Source organism: Macrobrachium nipponense, chromosome 31 (genome assembly GCF_015104395.2).
Source record: "Macrobrachium nipponense isolate FS-2020 chromosome 31, ASM1510439v2, whole genome shotgun sequence".
Lineage (NCBI taxonomy): Eukaryota > Metazoa > Arthropoda > Malacostraca > Decapoda > Palaemonidae > Macrobrachium > Macrobrachium nipponense.
Genome location: NC_061093.1, coordinates 46,477,513 through 46,494,093, shown reverse-complemented (window position 1 = coordinate 46,494,093; position 16,581 = coordinate 46,477,513). Strand labels below are relative to the sequence as shown.

Sequence of the window (16,581 nt, the reverse complement as noted above, 5' to 3'; positions counted from 1 at the left end):
AACTAATGAAACTACGGTTGTAAGTTCTTAACCACAAATGACCCTTCATCTCTCTGGAAGAAATCTCTTTCACTGCGAGGAATTTTCTAGACGTTACTTTTGATAATTTCACTGTTGTAATGCTCTTTGTGATTTACCCATAAGGAAAGCAGGCATTTGAATGTTAGTGAATTTCAATCATCAGTGAGTTTGTTATACAAAATTTTGTCTTATATAAAGACTTGTATTGCAAAATTTGAGAAGCTTCATTGTTTTGAAAGCTTTCTTTGACATAAGTACTGCAATTGGATAAAGGGTAAGTTTGATTTGAATATTGTTTTTCTTTCATAGTATGGGATTTATCTACCTTTCTTCTTTTTAATATTTGTATATAAATTTCTGAAAGCTCATATGAGATTGTTGGGATTTTGGATATTGCTGCATACCATTGAGTTTCCATAAAAAAAACAATGTGTAATTTTGCTGATCCAGCACTCCTGTTTTTTAAGGCATAGTAGGATAAAAAGTTAAAAGCAACCAAAGATGCCATTTTTATTGATTGAGTAAGCTTTGTCAGTTTTCTGTTGCTCTTGTAGGTACATATATGTATTTTTTTTTCAAATTTTGGTCACATTTTTATCTTAGCACATGGGGTTTGTGTGAACATGGACAGGAATCTCACTCCTCCACTTATTCCATCTAGTGTGTTGTCCATAATATTTGGATTGTATAACTTTGTGTTTCATTGCAGGTCCATTCGCCACTTGCAAGAAGCTTCACAAACTGATGGGAAAGCTGCAGTTAACCTTAGGAAGTTGAAACTCTTTCGTCACTTCTACATCATGGTTGTTTGCTACATATATTTCACACGAATCATTGTTTATCTGCTAAAGGTAATGTAATGCCTTAGATATAAATATTTATGTAACCAGATACTGCATAACAAAAGTAGTATTTAAAGAAGACCTGGTTCAATATTGTGGCTGTGATAACAACAAAATACATAGTATATTAATGTCATAAAGATTAATTTTCTTAGTATTTTTGCTGTTAAAGTATGAAGGTTTTGTTTTATCATTGCTGCTACCCAAGTTATTTACATTTATGTAGTCTCAGTGTGATGTACTTGATTTCTTTCAGTATAGTGTAAACTTCAACTCTTCAACTGCAAAGTAAACAGTTTTGTCCCATCACTCTTATAATGATAGTTTGAGTTTTGCTTTCCATTTTTCAATAGTGTTACTGTCATTCATCTACTGTATTGTAATTTAGATTGCTTTTTCTCTTTGTTTTGTAGTTTTCTGTCATTTTGTTATCTTTTAAGTGTCTTCTGCAGATGGTGAGAATGGATATACACGTAAATGTGTTCAAAGTTGTTGTACAGTTTTGATACTGATGTTGCAAAGTTTACCCTTGAAATTCAAAGAATACAGGGCCACGCATTATTTCCATATAGTACTATCAAAGTCATATTACATATTACTTTGTTCATGAAACTTACCTGTCAGATATATATATAGCTGTATTTGTTCATGAAACTTACCTGTCAGATATATATATAGCTGTATTTTTCCGAATCCGACAGAAATTTAAACACTTACGACACACGCAGTGGGAGTCAGGTGGTTAGTACCCATTCCCGCCGCTGGGAGGCGGGTATCAGGAATCATTCCCATTTTCTATTCATAATTTTTCTGTCGCCGGTGCTGGAAACACCTGTTTGCAGCACCTCCGTCCAGATTTTGGAAACTTACTAGCTACTTGAGTATCCCTTTTGGTTTTTCTTTGGTATCTGAATTGGATCGGTGGCTTGGCACACGTTGACTTTGGTTTTGATTTGAATTTGGTATTGATTTTTCTTTGATCAAGATGTCAGGGTCTAGTTCTGCTAGCGCTAGATTTTGTTCCATGTCTGAATGTAGAGGTAGGCTACTGAAAGCTTCAGTAGACCCACATTCTGTTTGTAAAGTTTGCAGGGGGAATGAATGTACGTTTGAAGAAGAGAAGTGCAGTGAAAGTGCCCCTTGTGTAGTGGAGGGTGCGTCAGATCGGCCTCATTCCGCCTCTAGACCTAGACCTCTGCTTGACTCCCAGATTACGGGGAGAGAGCATGTCGAAAGTCGAAGGAGGGTTACGAGGAACCCCCACCGATCTGGCGTGCCTTCGGCAGCTTCTGACGAACATACCCAGACTGCCAAGGAGCGTGCGCGTGCACGTCTTCTCAAGGAGTGCTTTTCTTCTTCTGAAGCTTCCTCCCGCGCAAGGGGTGGAGCTCTCATTCCGCATCACGTCCGCTGGAAAAGGGACAGGCTCGCGTTTTCGGACGCTTCACGGTCCAAGTTGTTCTCCGGAACTTTGCTCGTCGCCTGAGGTAGTGCGTTTGCTGCTTTTTTCCTCCGCAAGAGAAGAAGCGTAAGGATTATTCGGAGGCGGAATCTTCCCTAGATGTTTCTTTCGAGCGCCGCAGTCGCTCTAAGGTGCGTGAAGCGGCGGTTCCTGGGAGTAGCAAGAAGGCGTCCCCTCGCCACTCTCCTGCTCACAGGATCAGCCCCTCCCCAGAAAAGGAGGCTTCACCTACAAGCAAGATTCTCCAGTCTCTTCAGCAGCAACTTCGAGATGTTTTTCCTTCGAGAGAGACTGTTCCACGTCGCCGTAATAAGGATGACAATCTTCCTGTGAAGAGGTCGAGGCGTTCTCCCTCTCCCTCTCCTCGCTCGTCTCTCTCTCCGTTTGAGTCTCCCTCTAGAGTTCGTTCTGCTCCCCAGCACTTTCTCGAGGAGGCGAGAAATTAGTTTCTCGCTCTCGTGTGAAGCGGTTGTTTCCGCTGCTACGAAACTTGTGGATAAGAAGCGAGTTTCTTTAGATGCCGAGCGCGCTTCTGTGAAAGTCAAACGCGCTTTAGTGGACGCCGAACGTGACTCGGTGCAAGTTTCGCGAGCGCCAGTGGACGCTCAGAGAGTTTAGTGGACGCTCGGCGTGCACCAGTGGACGCTAGGCGCGCATCAGTGGACGCTCGGCGCGCACCAGTGGACGCTCAGCGCGCACCAAGTGGACGCCAGGTGTACACCTGCGGCGTTTGAGCGCGCTTCTGTCGGCGCCAGTAGATTGGCTTCGGACGCCAAACGCGCGCCTACGGACGTCAGTTTTCCACTTCCCAGGGGGGCAAGCACAAGCGGTAGGCCGGGAACCTTCCTTCCTGTTCGCCAGTTCTTTCTCTTTTGAGAAAGCTCGGGACTCTTCTTTACTTCCTCCGACTTCTCCAGTGTCTGAAGAGGAAGTTAGTGACGCTTTCGTCGAAGTGGACGAAGAACAGCAGTTGGCTCCAGTTTCGACGGACTACAAGGTTTTGACTCGTTTACTTCAGTCAGTCTTTGCAGACACTTTCCAACCTGAAGCTCCACGTACTCCTCCCTCTCAGTTTTCGTCTTCCAAAGCTGCTAAGATCTCGGGCTTTGTGAGAATGAAGAAGTCGCTTTCTACGAAGCAAGCTTTTAGAAAGGTCCATGATTGGATGGAAAAGAGGAAAGCTTCGGGCAAGACCTCTTTCGCTTTACCACCTTCAAGACTCGGTGGCAAAGCTGGTATGTATGAGACGGGAGAAAAAGTCGGAGTCAAGCTTCCAGCCTCAGCTCAAGGAGACTTTGGTAGCATTGTAGATGCCACCAGAAGATCTTTTTTGTCTTCCTCGAAGGTCTCGTGGACACATAGCGAGTTAGACTTTCACCTTAAAGGCCTCTTCAGGACACTAGAGGTCTTTAATTTTCTTGACTGGTGCCTGGATATTGGATGCCAGGTCCAGGAGTTTCTGATTCCATCAGTCTGTGGGGGAGCTGGTCCAGTGTATTGTCTTGCATGGACAAGGCCGTCAGGGATGGTTCTGAGGAATTGGCTGCTCATTTCAGCACGGGACTGCTTAAGAAAAGAGCACTTTTTTGCAATTTTACTGCAAAGTCGGTCTCACCAGCGCAAAAGCGGATCTTCTTTTCGCTCCTTTCTCAGAACATCTCTTCCCCCAGTCTATGGTAAAGGACTAGCTGCTAGTCTCCAGGAGAAAGCAACTCAAGACCTTCTGGCACAGTCTTCTAGGAAGCCTGCTACTTCTTCGTCTTCTGGTCCTCTGCTTTGAAGAAGTCGAAGCCCTTTCGATCCGCTTCTTCCTCGAAGCCAGCCCCTCGAGGAAAGAGGCTCTTTAGAGGCAAGACTCCCGCTCCTTCCAAGAGCAAGAAGTGAGAGGGAAGTCCTTCAGACACCGGTAGGAGCCAGGCTTCTACATTTCGCGAAAGCTTGGGAAGAGAGAGGTGCCGACGCTTGGTCTCTGGACATCGTCAAGAAGGGGTACAGAATTCCTTTCCTGATGTTACCCCCGCTGTCTTCGACACCAAAGGATTTGTCTCCGTCGTATCAGGGAGAAAAGCAGAAAGTGCTTCACGATCTACTAGATCAAATGATCGAGAAGCAGGCAGTGGAACAGGTCTTCGACCGGAGTTCTCCGGGGTTTTACAACCGTCTGTTCCTAGTGCCGAAGCAGTCAGGGGGGTGGCGCCCCGTTCTGGATGTCATCAGATAAATCGCTTCGTTACCAAGCAGAAGTTCAAGATGGAGACACCTCAATCCGTGCTTGCAGCTTTAAGGACCGGGGGATTGGGATGGTCTCGTTAGACCTTCAGGACGCATACTTTCACGTCCCCATCCATCCCCGATCAAGGAAATACCTGCGGTTTGTCCTGAAAGGGAAGATTTTCCAATTCAGGGCACTCTGCTTCGGTCTCAGCACGGCGCCGATGGTGTTCACCGTTCTTATGAAGAACGTTGCGAGGTGCCTCCATCTTGCGGAAATAAGGATCTCTCTCTACCTAGACGACTGCCTTATTCGAGCCTCATCGCAAAGACAGGTGTCTGAAGGACCTTCACACGACTCTGTCGTTAGCGAAGTCCCTGGGACTTCTGGTGAATCTCGAGAAGTCGCATCTGACTCCTTCTCAATCCTTAGTCTTCTGGGGATTCAGATGGACTCATGGCTTTTCGGGCTTTTCCGTCCCAGGGGCGACAACTTCAATGCCTGGACAAAGTGTCGGCCCTTTCTAGGGAAGGAAACATGCTCGGTGAGGGAATGGATGAGTCTGCTGGGGACCATTTCCTCACTGGAGAAGTTTGTTTCTCTGGAAGGTTGCACCTCCGACCACTTCAGTTCTTCCTCTCAAGCAATTGGTCACGCAACAGGATCTAGAAGAGGTCTTGTTTTTGACGGAAGAAGTGAAAAGCACCTCAAATGGTGGTTGGATCCAAAGAAAGCTTGCGGAAGGACTTTCGCTCAAGCTTCGGAACCCCGACCTAGTGTTGTTCTCCGACGCGTCCTCCAAGGGTTGGGGAGCAACACTGGGAGGGAGAGAAGTGTCAGGCACCTGGAGAGGGGAACAGGTGTCCTGGCACATCAACCTAAAAGAACTCTCAGCGGTTTACCTCGCTCTAAGGTTCTTCGAGGAGGAAGTCTCCAGCAAAGTGGTTCATAAACTAAACGGACAACACCACAGCCTTGGCATACCTCAGGAAACAGGGGGGAACTCACTCTCTTCTCTGTTTCGTCATCGCGAGGAATATCCTGATTTGGGCGAAGTCGCAAACGTCAGATTCTGACAAGGTTTGTGTCAGGCGTGGAAAACGTGCGAGCGGACCTTCTCATCGGCAAGGACAGCTTCTGCCGACGGAATGGACCCTTCATCAGGAAGTATGCCAGGCGCTATGGAAGCTGTTGGGGACGTCCTCATGTGGACGTTTTCGCAACTTCCCGAACGAAGAGACTTCCGCTGTATTGCTCCCCCCAGTTCTGGACCCGGGAGCAGTGGCAGTAGACGCCCTACTGTGGAATTGGTCGGGACTAGACATTTACGCTTTTCCCCCATTCAAAATCCTCGGGGAAGTAATGAGGAAGTTCGCTGCATCAGAAGGAGCGAGAATGACCCTCATCGCCCCCTTCTGGCCAGCGGCCGACTGGTTCACGGAGGTGATGTCCTTCTAGTAGACTTTCCGAGGACTCTGCCCCTAAGGAAAGATCTACTCAGACAGCCCCACTTCGAGAGTACCACAAAAACCTCCCCGCTCTGAGTCTGACTGCGTTCAGACTATCAAGAAGTTGGCCAGAGCGAGGGGTTTTTGCAAGACCTGTGGCAACGGCGATTGCCACCGCAAGGAGGCCCTCCTCAATCGCAGTTTACCAATCAAAGTGGGCTGTCTTTAGAAGTTGGTGCAGAAGGAAGGGCATTTCCTCCACCTCAACCTCTGTGAGCCAGATAGCAGATTTCCTTCTTCACCTTAGGAAAAGAGGCGAAACTAGCCGTTCCCGACGAGTAAAGGCTACAGAAGCGTGCTTTCTGTGGTCTTTCAGAACATAGAGGACTCGACTTAGCGAATGATAGAGACATTCATGATCTCATTATTATCATTTGAGACTGTGAAAGTTCTCCAACCTAAAGTACCATCGTGGAACTTAGACGTGGTACTGAAGTTTCTCATGTCGAGTCAATTTGAACCGCTCCATTTAGCCTCGCTTAGGAATCTTACTAAGAGGACCATTTTCCTAACCGCTCTGGCGACGGCGAAGAGGGTTAGCGAAATTCAAGTCATAAGCAAGCATATTGGGTTCAAGGATCATAGTGCAGTTTGTTCCTTAAGTCCTACGTTCTTAGCAAAGAACGAGAACCCCTTCCAACCCTTGGCCGAGAACGTTCGAGATCAAGGGGTTGTCGGAGCTAGTGGGACCTGAAGCTGAGAGAGTCCTGTGTCCTGTCAGGGCTCTCAAGTTTTTATTTGCAGAGAACCAGAGCATGCAGAGGTTCTTCGGAGAACTTGTGGTGCTCTGTGAAAAAACCAGATCTTCCGATGTCGAAGAATGCACTGGCGTTCTTCTTAAGAAGTACGGTTAAGGAAGCCCATGAAAAGTGTAGTGAAAGTGACATGGAGCTTCTGAAAGTGAAAGCCCACGAGTTGAGGGCTATTGCTACTTCGGTGGCTTTTCACAAAATATGGCAATCAAAGACATTTTGGGCGCCACTTATTGGCGAAGCAATTCGGTGTTCGCTTCACACTACCTGCGGGAGGTGAAAGCAACATACGAAAATTGTTACTCGCTCGGACCATACGTCGCTGCAGACACTGTTTTGGGGCAGGAGTTAGCGCTCATCCTATCCTTTAATGGTTTAGGGGAGTTTTTAACTTGTGTTATGGTTGTGGGGTTGACCGCCTGCGGCGGATCTCCCTTCCATTAGCTTAGTCTATGTGGGATACTTTTGGTAGGCTACGCCAGGTGGTTGGTTTTTACTTCGTTGCCCTCATTTGTATGGTCAATGGTCCAGTCACGTCGTGGTCTCGCCCCTGTTGACAGATCATCTGGAGTGCACCAGCTATATAGGTCTCTACCTCCGCTGGCAACTCTAGTAGCACAAGCAGACTTACGCGGCAGTAACCACGAAGTCAGCTATGCTACAGGTAAGGAATCAAGATATCAATTATCTTGCATATATGTTTCCTAAAATCTTCTATTCTGTCTACTCCCACCACCAAAGGTGGGATTCAGCTATATATATATCTGACAGGTAAGTTTCATGAACAAAATGATATTGTAATGATACAATTAAGTTTGTTCATACTTACCTGGCAGATATATATAATCAAGTACCCACCCACCTCCCCTCAGGAGACAGTGGAAATAAAAAAAAATTATGAATAGAAAATGGGAATGATTCCTGATACCCGCCTCCCAGCGGCGGGAATGGGTACTAACCACCTGACTCCTTTTTTTTTGCCACTGTGTGTCGTAAGTGTTTAAATTTCTGTCGGATTCGGAAAAATACAGCATATATATATCTGCCAGGTAAGTATGAACAAACTTAATTGTATCATTACAATATCATTTTTCTGAAGTCCGACAGAATTTTAAAAACTTCCGACACACGCAGTGGTCGGCCAGGTGGTTAGTACCCATTCCCGCCGCTGGGAGGCGGGTTATCAGGAACCATTCCCATTTTCTATTCATAATTTTTCTGTCGCTGGTGCTGAAAACACCTGTTTTCAGTACCTCCCGTCTTAGGATTTTGGAAACTTCATTGCCCTAAGTATCCTAATTGTCTTTGATTTATTTACTTGATTGTGGCTAGGCATACGCTATCTTAAATTGATTTGAATTTGATTCATTTTTGCATAAAATATCTGAATCTAGTTAGGCTAGTTTCAGACGGGGTGTCTGCAAAGATAGGGTGTGGCTACCGAAAGCTTCGGTAGATCCGCACTTGGTATGTACGAGGGGTATGGGTCTTGCTTCTTTGTTGAGATTTGTCATGTAAGGAGTGTGAGACTTTGTCTATTCCGTAAGGAAGACGTATGATTCGTATGTACGCAATTAATCAGTAAACATGTCTATTCCGTAAGGAAGACGTATATTCGTATGTACGCAATTAATCAGTAACAAAAGTCAGGTAGTGAACCTGCTAACCTTCCTGTAGACTTTATTTTGCCTAACCCTGTAGTATGGCCTACGGGCTATGAATATGTCTACGAGAGGTGCTCGCTCTCCTTCATTGCTGGGCGGGAACGTGCTACTTCTGTAATTGTTACTCATAACCCTGCAGTGTTGCCTTCGGGCCCTAAGCAGTGTCTGTAGAGGAATTGCCCTTTCTCTGATATCTTTCGATTCGTATCTTAGAATCGAAAGTGCTTGCTTTAGAGAGTAAAAGTGAAGTGCAGAAGTGCAGTGATACCCCTTGTGTAGTGGAGGGTGCGTCAGATCGGCCTCGTTTCGCCTCTAGGCCCGGGACCTCTGCTTGACTCCCAGGACCCGGGGAGGGAGCATGTCGAAAGCCTAAGGAGGGTTACAAGGAACCCCCACCGATCTGGCGTGCCTTCGGCAGTTTCCTGATGAAAATCCCCAGACTGCCAAAGTGCGTGCGCGTGCACGAAATCCTGAAAGATTGCTTCTCGTCCTCCGAAGCGTCCTACCCCATGCAGGGGTTGGAGCTTTCGGAAGGACTCGCGCCCTATCTAAATAGAAGCTTTATAGAAGAGGACGCTTCACGTCCTCTCTCTCTCTCTCGTTTATGCGTTTCAGTGAGAAGTAAGAAGGCGAACGTCGCCTGAACTCGTGTCCGTCTTTCCACCGAGAATACGTAAGAGAAGTCATAGTAGCAGGAAGCTTTTGAGAGCGGACGCCCGGGACGCTCGGATGGACTCCAGGCGCGCGCGGGTGCACGCCAAGTGCGCGCCAGTGGTGGACGCCAAGTGCGCGCCATTGGACGCCGAGCGCGCTCCAGTGGACGCCGAGCGCGCTCCAGTGGACGCCGAGCGTGCACCAGCGCACGCCAGGTGTGTCGCCTGGCTGAACGTTTCTGTTGAACTCTTCAAGCTCTTGTTTCAGATATGGCCTAAAGAATGTTTATATCTCTCCACTCCGGTGATACCTTCTACCTCACCTGCAAAGAATGTGAAGTAGGCAGTGCTTCGGAGAAGTTTAAAGTGAACAGACAACTTCTTCTTCGAAACCCAGCAAGTCATCGGGTTTCGTGAATTCAGAGGTCTCTGTCAATTAATATTGCTTTTCGCATTAGGTGGATGGAGTTAAGGAAAGCTCAAGGGAAGATCTCGTTTGCTCTACCGCAACCTTTGCCATTCTGCCATAATTTAAGTTGCCACTACCGCAGTCAAGACTTTGCGATAAGGCAGTTACGGGTTATGTAAGGCTCGATGTCCTGCACGTCAGGACTCTCGGCAACGTTCATGGGATTCTTGCAAAGGCACTCATCAAAAGGACGCTCTTCAGGAAAGCGCAAGACAGGACTTCCTTTGCCATACTGCCAATAAATTTTAAGCTTTAGCAGGCATTAGTTGTGATACGGGAGAGGAAGCTGGTTGGAGAGTTTCTTCCTCTTCCCAGGATAATTTTGCAAGCTTTTTAGCCCACTCGAAAGGGTTTTTCAGATGATAGATTTTGTTAGTTTCTAGTCGGGACTACGCTGCCGAATTGAACATCGTCGTTCTACCTGCCGTAAGCCCAGTCTCTTAACAGGATTCTTGCCCCTTCCTCGTTTGAGACGGGAATCGAAAAAAAAAAAAAAAAAAATTTAAATGCTTGACTCCCTGGATTACGTTTTGTAAATTCAGTGACTTTCCCCCATTGACAATATACTTTCGTTTTTTCAAGTAAGTGGGTATCCCCTCATTGACAAAATATCTCTTTGTCCCGTAATGGGTTAGTTCTCATTGACAAACATCTCATTAACTTGATATTGCGTAGCGAATAAGCTCTTATTGACAAGATTCGGAAGAGCTCTCATTCGTCATTCGCAGACTCGTACAAGAAGATAGACTTGTAGACTACGTCAATGACGCTTATTGTCCAGTAACATAAGAAGCTTGAGCTTGAACTGCTTCGATTCTCTTAAGTTTTGTTCATGAAACTTGCCTGTCAGATATGTATGTAGCTGTATTTCCGAATTCAGCTATATATATGTCTGCCAGGTAAGTATGAACAAACTTTATTGTGATATAATTTCATATTTTGCCTTGCGTTATTTTACTTCTGGTTGGTTCAAGTCATATACGCTTGCTGTAGTTACCCTCTTTCGGATGGCAACCGAGAGGTCTATTGTCTATTTTAAGGACTTTAATCGTTACTCCCTGCAGCCTTCCAGGAGTTTCCGATTTATCTTTTACCGTTGTATGGTAGTGTTCTGACGACACAAACGCATCTATATATTTAGCGTTTTCTGTTTCGCTTAAATATACCAGCTTGAGAGTCTTTCTGCTCAAAAAATAACGGACCTATTTCTTCGTAGAATAGGGTAGCTGGCAACCCAGACATAAAGTTAAGAGACGACGTTCGTAAGCTGGCGCTGCTGCTGCTGCTGTCACGCTGTGTCTGTCCTCCAGTCCAACCGAGCCAGTAACAGATCGGGCGCTGTCATGCGCGGTAGGTTACGTCTCTCTCTCCTGCGGGATTGACTGACTAACCGTATCTCTGTGCTGGCGGTTACGTCTCTCCTGCGGGATTGACTGACTAACTGTATCTCTGCCCTACAAATCACGGACTTTAGCCTAAGATTGAGGGGATTTCTTACGTGAATGAATAAACGTTGCATTCGTTTTGCTTACTATGTTCAACAGAGTTATCTCTTAATCCTTTCGGTGCTCGTTACCGCCACGGTAATAGAACTACGAGTCTACCGCAACATTGCACTTTTATATGCTCTCCTGCTTAGGCAAAGCGCAGCCTTATTAGGGAAGTAAGCATACTCGGGGAGGAATGGGATGAGCTTGCTGGGGACCATTTCCTTCCTGAAGAAGTTTGTTTCCCCGAATAGACTGCAATTCAGACCACAGTTTTCTCCTACCGGGAAACTGAAATATTATTCAAGATCTAGGAATGATTCTGAACATCTCTCAGTGCGTTTATCACCTTTGGTGATAGAAAGAAGGTGCCGGACATCTGGATAGGGTTTCAGATGCTTGGATCTTAATCTGAAAGAAGTAAAATCGATTCGGTAGTCCCCCTCCAGTCCTCGTAACGAGTTTTGGGAACCAGTGGTCCAGATCAACTCTGATATTCCACAGCTCTCTCATATCTTAAGAAGTATCTTCTCGGTCCCTGTTCGAGTTTACGAGAAAGCCTATTATAACAACAGGCGTAGAATGTAACGATCCTCTAGAGGTTCGTTACAGGATTGCAAAAGTCCGTACGAATCGTCTAGATCGACGGCAGCAACTATTGACTTCCGAGTGGAATCTTTCTTTAGAAGTAAGTTGAGAGTTGTGGAGACTTTAGGGACTCCCTTTCATTCTTCTCTTCGATATGTTGAGGACGAAGAGGCTTCTTCTTTTCTGCTCCCTTATTCTCGATCCGGGATCGGTACCATTAAACGCCATCCTATGATATTGAACGGGGATGGATATTTAGTCTCTTTTTCCCCTTTTTTCAATCTCTTAGGGAAATGTAATAAGAGGATTTATGACGTCACAGGGAGCGACAATGACGCTGATCGCCCCATGTTGGCCTTCAGGATCCTGGATTCACAAGAAGGTCACATACTTTTCCTAGTTCACTTTTCCAAGGACCTTTTCCGAGAGAGTCGGTCTACTCTAACTCGAAAGGTACCTATAACTACCTATATACATCTCCGCTCTGAGTCTGACTACGTTCAGGCTATCGAGATGTTGACAGGAATAAGATTACCGTCTTCCATTTCCGTCTGAAGAATGGGATAAGCTGGCAGTCCACAAACTATTAAAGAATACGCAAAATATGTTGTTGACGGCCTTTGGGCTCAGAGATTTGCGTCTGTCAAAACAACAAAGCCCTTCACGATCTTTGAGTCTGTGGAATCTCGAACCTCGCTCATCATCTACTTTTTGTCTCACCTGTTTTTCTCGGAGTCAGACACTCGTGGCGAGATCAGGCGACATATAGTAGCCCTGAGTTTTCTTGTTGACGAAGTCGGTTGCGTTTATACACCCCCGATGATCGTGTAACATGAGACCAGTTGGACTGTCAGGCATTCTTCCTTCGGGACTGAATCGCCTTTTTGCTCCTCGCTCCTTTCTCCTGGCACCAGAAGCTCGAGTCAGGAGTTGATTCGCTGACGACGTTGGGTTGCGTTGATACACCCCAACCCCCCGGTTTGCTTAGATTGAATCGCCCAGGCGGTCCAGACACTCATCCTTCAGCGAAGAATAGTGCTTATGGTCTTCAGGGTACAGCCTTGCTGTCCTTGATTCGTCTGACTGGTCAACTGGTCGGTCACCTGACTTTAGTACAGACGGACTGACTGTGCATGTCCAGATCGAAGCTTTCAATATGGAACTTAGACGTAGTCTGAAGTTCTTGATGTCAAAGCATTCGAACCTCTCCTACCTGTTAACTTCTTGCATGTGATCAGGAAGGCCTTCTTCTAACCACCCTAGATACGACAAAGAGGGTTAGTGAGTTTTTAAGCCATCGTCCAAGTTTTGGCTTTAGAGAACACAAGGCGGTGTGCTCTAACCCTTCCGTTGTGGCCTAAGAATGGTAACTGTTTTGTCCCTTGGGCCTTCCAGGGGAGCTTGAAGCAAGGATGGCACAAGTTAGTGGGCAGGAGCCAGAGAGAGTCCTGTGCCCTGTCGGGTCTCTCAAGTTTTATCTACATAAAACTCAAGAAAGTCGAAGTCATTCGGCAATCTGCAGTGTTCCGAAAAGACCAGACTTGCCCATATCGAAGAACAGCCTGGCTTTAGTGTTAAGGAGTTTCTTTCAAAAATGCTCCTTCATTGTGTTTTGCACAAAGATTTGAAATCTTTTTATCTGAATGCTCACGAGGTGAGGGCGCGGCCTCGGAAGCATTTCAACAGAGCATGGCTCAGCAACATCCTGAGTACCAGTTTTAGCGAAGCAACTCTGTGTTCACTTCACACTGCCAATCCCCCCCCCCCTGCGAGATGTGAAGATTGGCATATGAGATCTGCTGCTCGCTAGGGCCATACGTGTCTGCAGACAACAATCTTGGGGGCAAGAAGTACCACTCATCCTATCCTGTAGAAAATGGTTAGGAAGAGCTCTTAATTTAGTTGTTGAGTCGCCAACAACGGCGACTTCTTAACTCTTAAGCCTTAGTTAACACACCTTAACTTTGGCTAGGTTGGTCAGGTGGTGATATATATATTTATATATATATATATTTTTTTTACTTCTTAGCCCTCATGGTATGGTCAATATGGTCTAGTCACGTCGTGGTCTCGCCCCTGTTGACAGATCATCTGGAGTGCACCAGCTATATAGGTCTCTACCTCGCTGGCAACTCTAGTAGCACAAGCAGACTTACGTGGCAGTAACCACGAAGCCAGCTATGCTAACAGGTGGAACCAAGATGTAAATCATCTGCATGCATTTGTTTCCCAAAATCCTTCTATTCTGTCCCTTCCCACCTCCAAAGGTGGGATTCAGCTATATATATATCTGACAGGTAAGTTTCATGAACAAAATGATATTGTTATGATACAATAAAGTTTGTTCATACTTACCTGGCAGATATATATAATCAAGTACCCACCCACCTCCCCTCAGGGGACAGTGGAAATAAAAATTATGAATAGAAAATGGGAATGGTTCCTGATACCCGCCTCCCAGCGCGGGAATGGGTACTAACCACCTGGCCGACCACTGCGTGTGTCGGAAGTTTTTAAAATTCTGTCGGACTTCAGAAAATACAGCTATATATATATCTGCCAGGTAAGTATGAACAAACTTTATTGTATCATAACAATATCATATTTATGATATTGCAGATGTTAGGGGTGAGTGCATTAATGTGCATCCATGGCAACTGGTGGTGCCACAAGGAATAGTCAAGATTGCAAAATGAAGATATCTAGAGTAAAGATTTTCAGTTTATGAAATGTGTAAGAAGAGCAAACAGTGAAGGAAGGTAGAGGAAAGACCATGTTTTGGTGGAAGGGTAGATATTGTAGGAGGCAAAATATTCTTGTTGCCCTTTTGACTTATTGGATGTGAGGCTAGTATTGATGAAATGGAGAGAATTGCATTGGCTATGATGAAGTTTTTAAGAGATGTGGGATTTTATGTGTTACGAAAAGGGGAGAAAAGCAGTTAGTCAGGAAAGTTTATTGATAGATATAGAATATTTGGTAAAGACGAGCAAAAGGGCCCAGTGTTTCATGGGGCCATTTAAACTAAAAATGTTAGTGATGATGATGATAGTGAAGATAGTAAACTTAAAATAAATTATGCAGTGTATTTAGATATTTCTTGTAAATTTACAAAATCTTTTATTTGATTTAGATCACAGTGCCATTCCAGTACGAGTGGTTGAATGTAATGTTTCGTGAAATGGCTACGTATGTCTTCTTTGTCATGACTGGCTACAAGTTCCGTCCAGCCACCAACAATCCATACTTCAGGGTATCTGAAGAGGAGGAGGAAATGGAAGAAGTGTAAGTTTGTTATTATTTCTATGCATTAGTTTTCTGAGGAAAGTAACCAAGAAGACCTTACTCTCTTTCTTAGTTAATTTTCATTGTTTTAAGTTTCCATAAGGTTAATAGTACAGTATGCCCTCAACTTACTATGGACATGGTTTCCAGGATTTGTCACTAAAGTCAGAACTTGTGTTGTCAAATCCCTTATATAGATTGGCATCATGTGTTACTATAGGCTGTTAGTGTACACATAGCCTACACATATCCTCTTGTGTACAGTATGTACTACAAATAAATCCTCCTGTGTACAGTATGTACTACAAATAATTTATAGAGTACTTTTACCTTTAATACCTAAAACATTGTAAATACTAGAAAAATACAAAGGTCATATAGTTTTAGTTAAGAACTAATGAAAAAATTACAAAAAAGTCGGTACATTTCTTTTGTTTTGGACTTAAAAGTTGTTTTCATTTGAGTAAGTTAATGACTTGAAAGACTCTCTCTCTCTCTCTCTCTCTCTCTCTCTCTCTCTCTCTCTCTCTCTCTCTCTCTCTCTCTCTCTCTCTCTCTCTCTCTCCGTGGAGGTTCAATTACCAGTAAGAGCTAGTCTTATTCTTTTTAACTATCACTATGAAGTGTATCTGATGTTTAGCCTGATATTATGATGTAGGTAATGTGTTGGTAAGAAGGTACACTTTTTTTTTTTTTTTTTTTTTTGGTTTTTTTTCAGTTGCATATACAGTATGTCAGCATCATATATCATATGCTGAACCCTTGGACTTAACTCCAACTGTGTTTTTATTTGGGAATTGTAGCTTAATGTTCTGATGGTTATTTGTCATGATGCTAATGTAGCGTAGGTTAGATGTCATCCAAAAATCAATGGAAATATACGGTGCACACATACAAAGTTGCTCCTTGTTTTTATCAACTTGTAGTTGATATTATTATTGTATTTTATTATTATTAAAAAGTAAAGTACCTGTTTTACTTGTAGGTGATCTTATTATTATTGTATTGTATTATTAAAAAGTAAAATATCTACCTAATACAATGACAAACACTAGTCTATATAAAAGTGTACGAACCTTATGTACCTGCTCTGACTTGCATACCCTCAAAGAAACTCATGGGAACAGATCTTGGTTGAAAATTAGGGAGACTGTAGTATCATTTATTTAATAGTGATTTCAACTAAACAAACCTGACATTCGCTTATATATATACATATAGCAGTGATTGTATCTGCAGTTCTCTTTGAAAAGAATGATCATAATTACAGTTTCAATCTGTTTATATAACATTATACATATTATGAGATGATGTATCTACAGTAGATGTAAGGATATGTCGTAATTCTGGTTTCAAGGTTTGATGTCGTCTGTATTTGATTCGTGAAAACAGTTTCCATGTCCCTTTATCTGGATCATTTCTGTTTGATTTTCAGGCTGACTACAACTGGCCTCACTGAGGGTGTCACTCGTGTCAACCAGAAGGGAAGAGAACCAACCAAGGAAAGTCTTGAAGTTGAGATCTATGAAGATGATGAAGAGGTCAATCTTCTAAACACAAAAGAGTCATCACATGATTTTGATTGAGGGCAAATTCTGACATAATATGGTCTTCACTTTGTAATGTTTTTTAAGGTTT

General features: G+C 44.3%; 1 protein-coding gene across 1 annotated transcript; it reads left to right on the top strand.

Annotated features, from left to right (window-relative positions):
- The first annotated feature begins 66 nt into the window (after positions 1–66).
- LOC135206945 (protein GPR107-like) lies at positions 67–16,574 on the top strand. The gene is made up of 3 exons (XM_064238470.1): positions 67–872; positions 14,792–14,943; positions 16,379–16,574. The coding sequence occupies exons 1-3, from the start codon at positions 645–647 to the stop codon at positions 16,527–16,529; spliced, it is 531 nt and encodes a 176-aa protein (XP_064094540.1). The 5' UTR covers positions 67–644; the 3' UTR covers positions 16,530–16,574.
- The last annotated feature ends 7 nt before the right edge of the window (positions 16,575–16,581 follow it).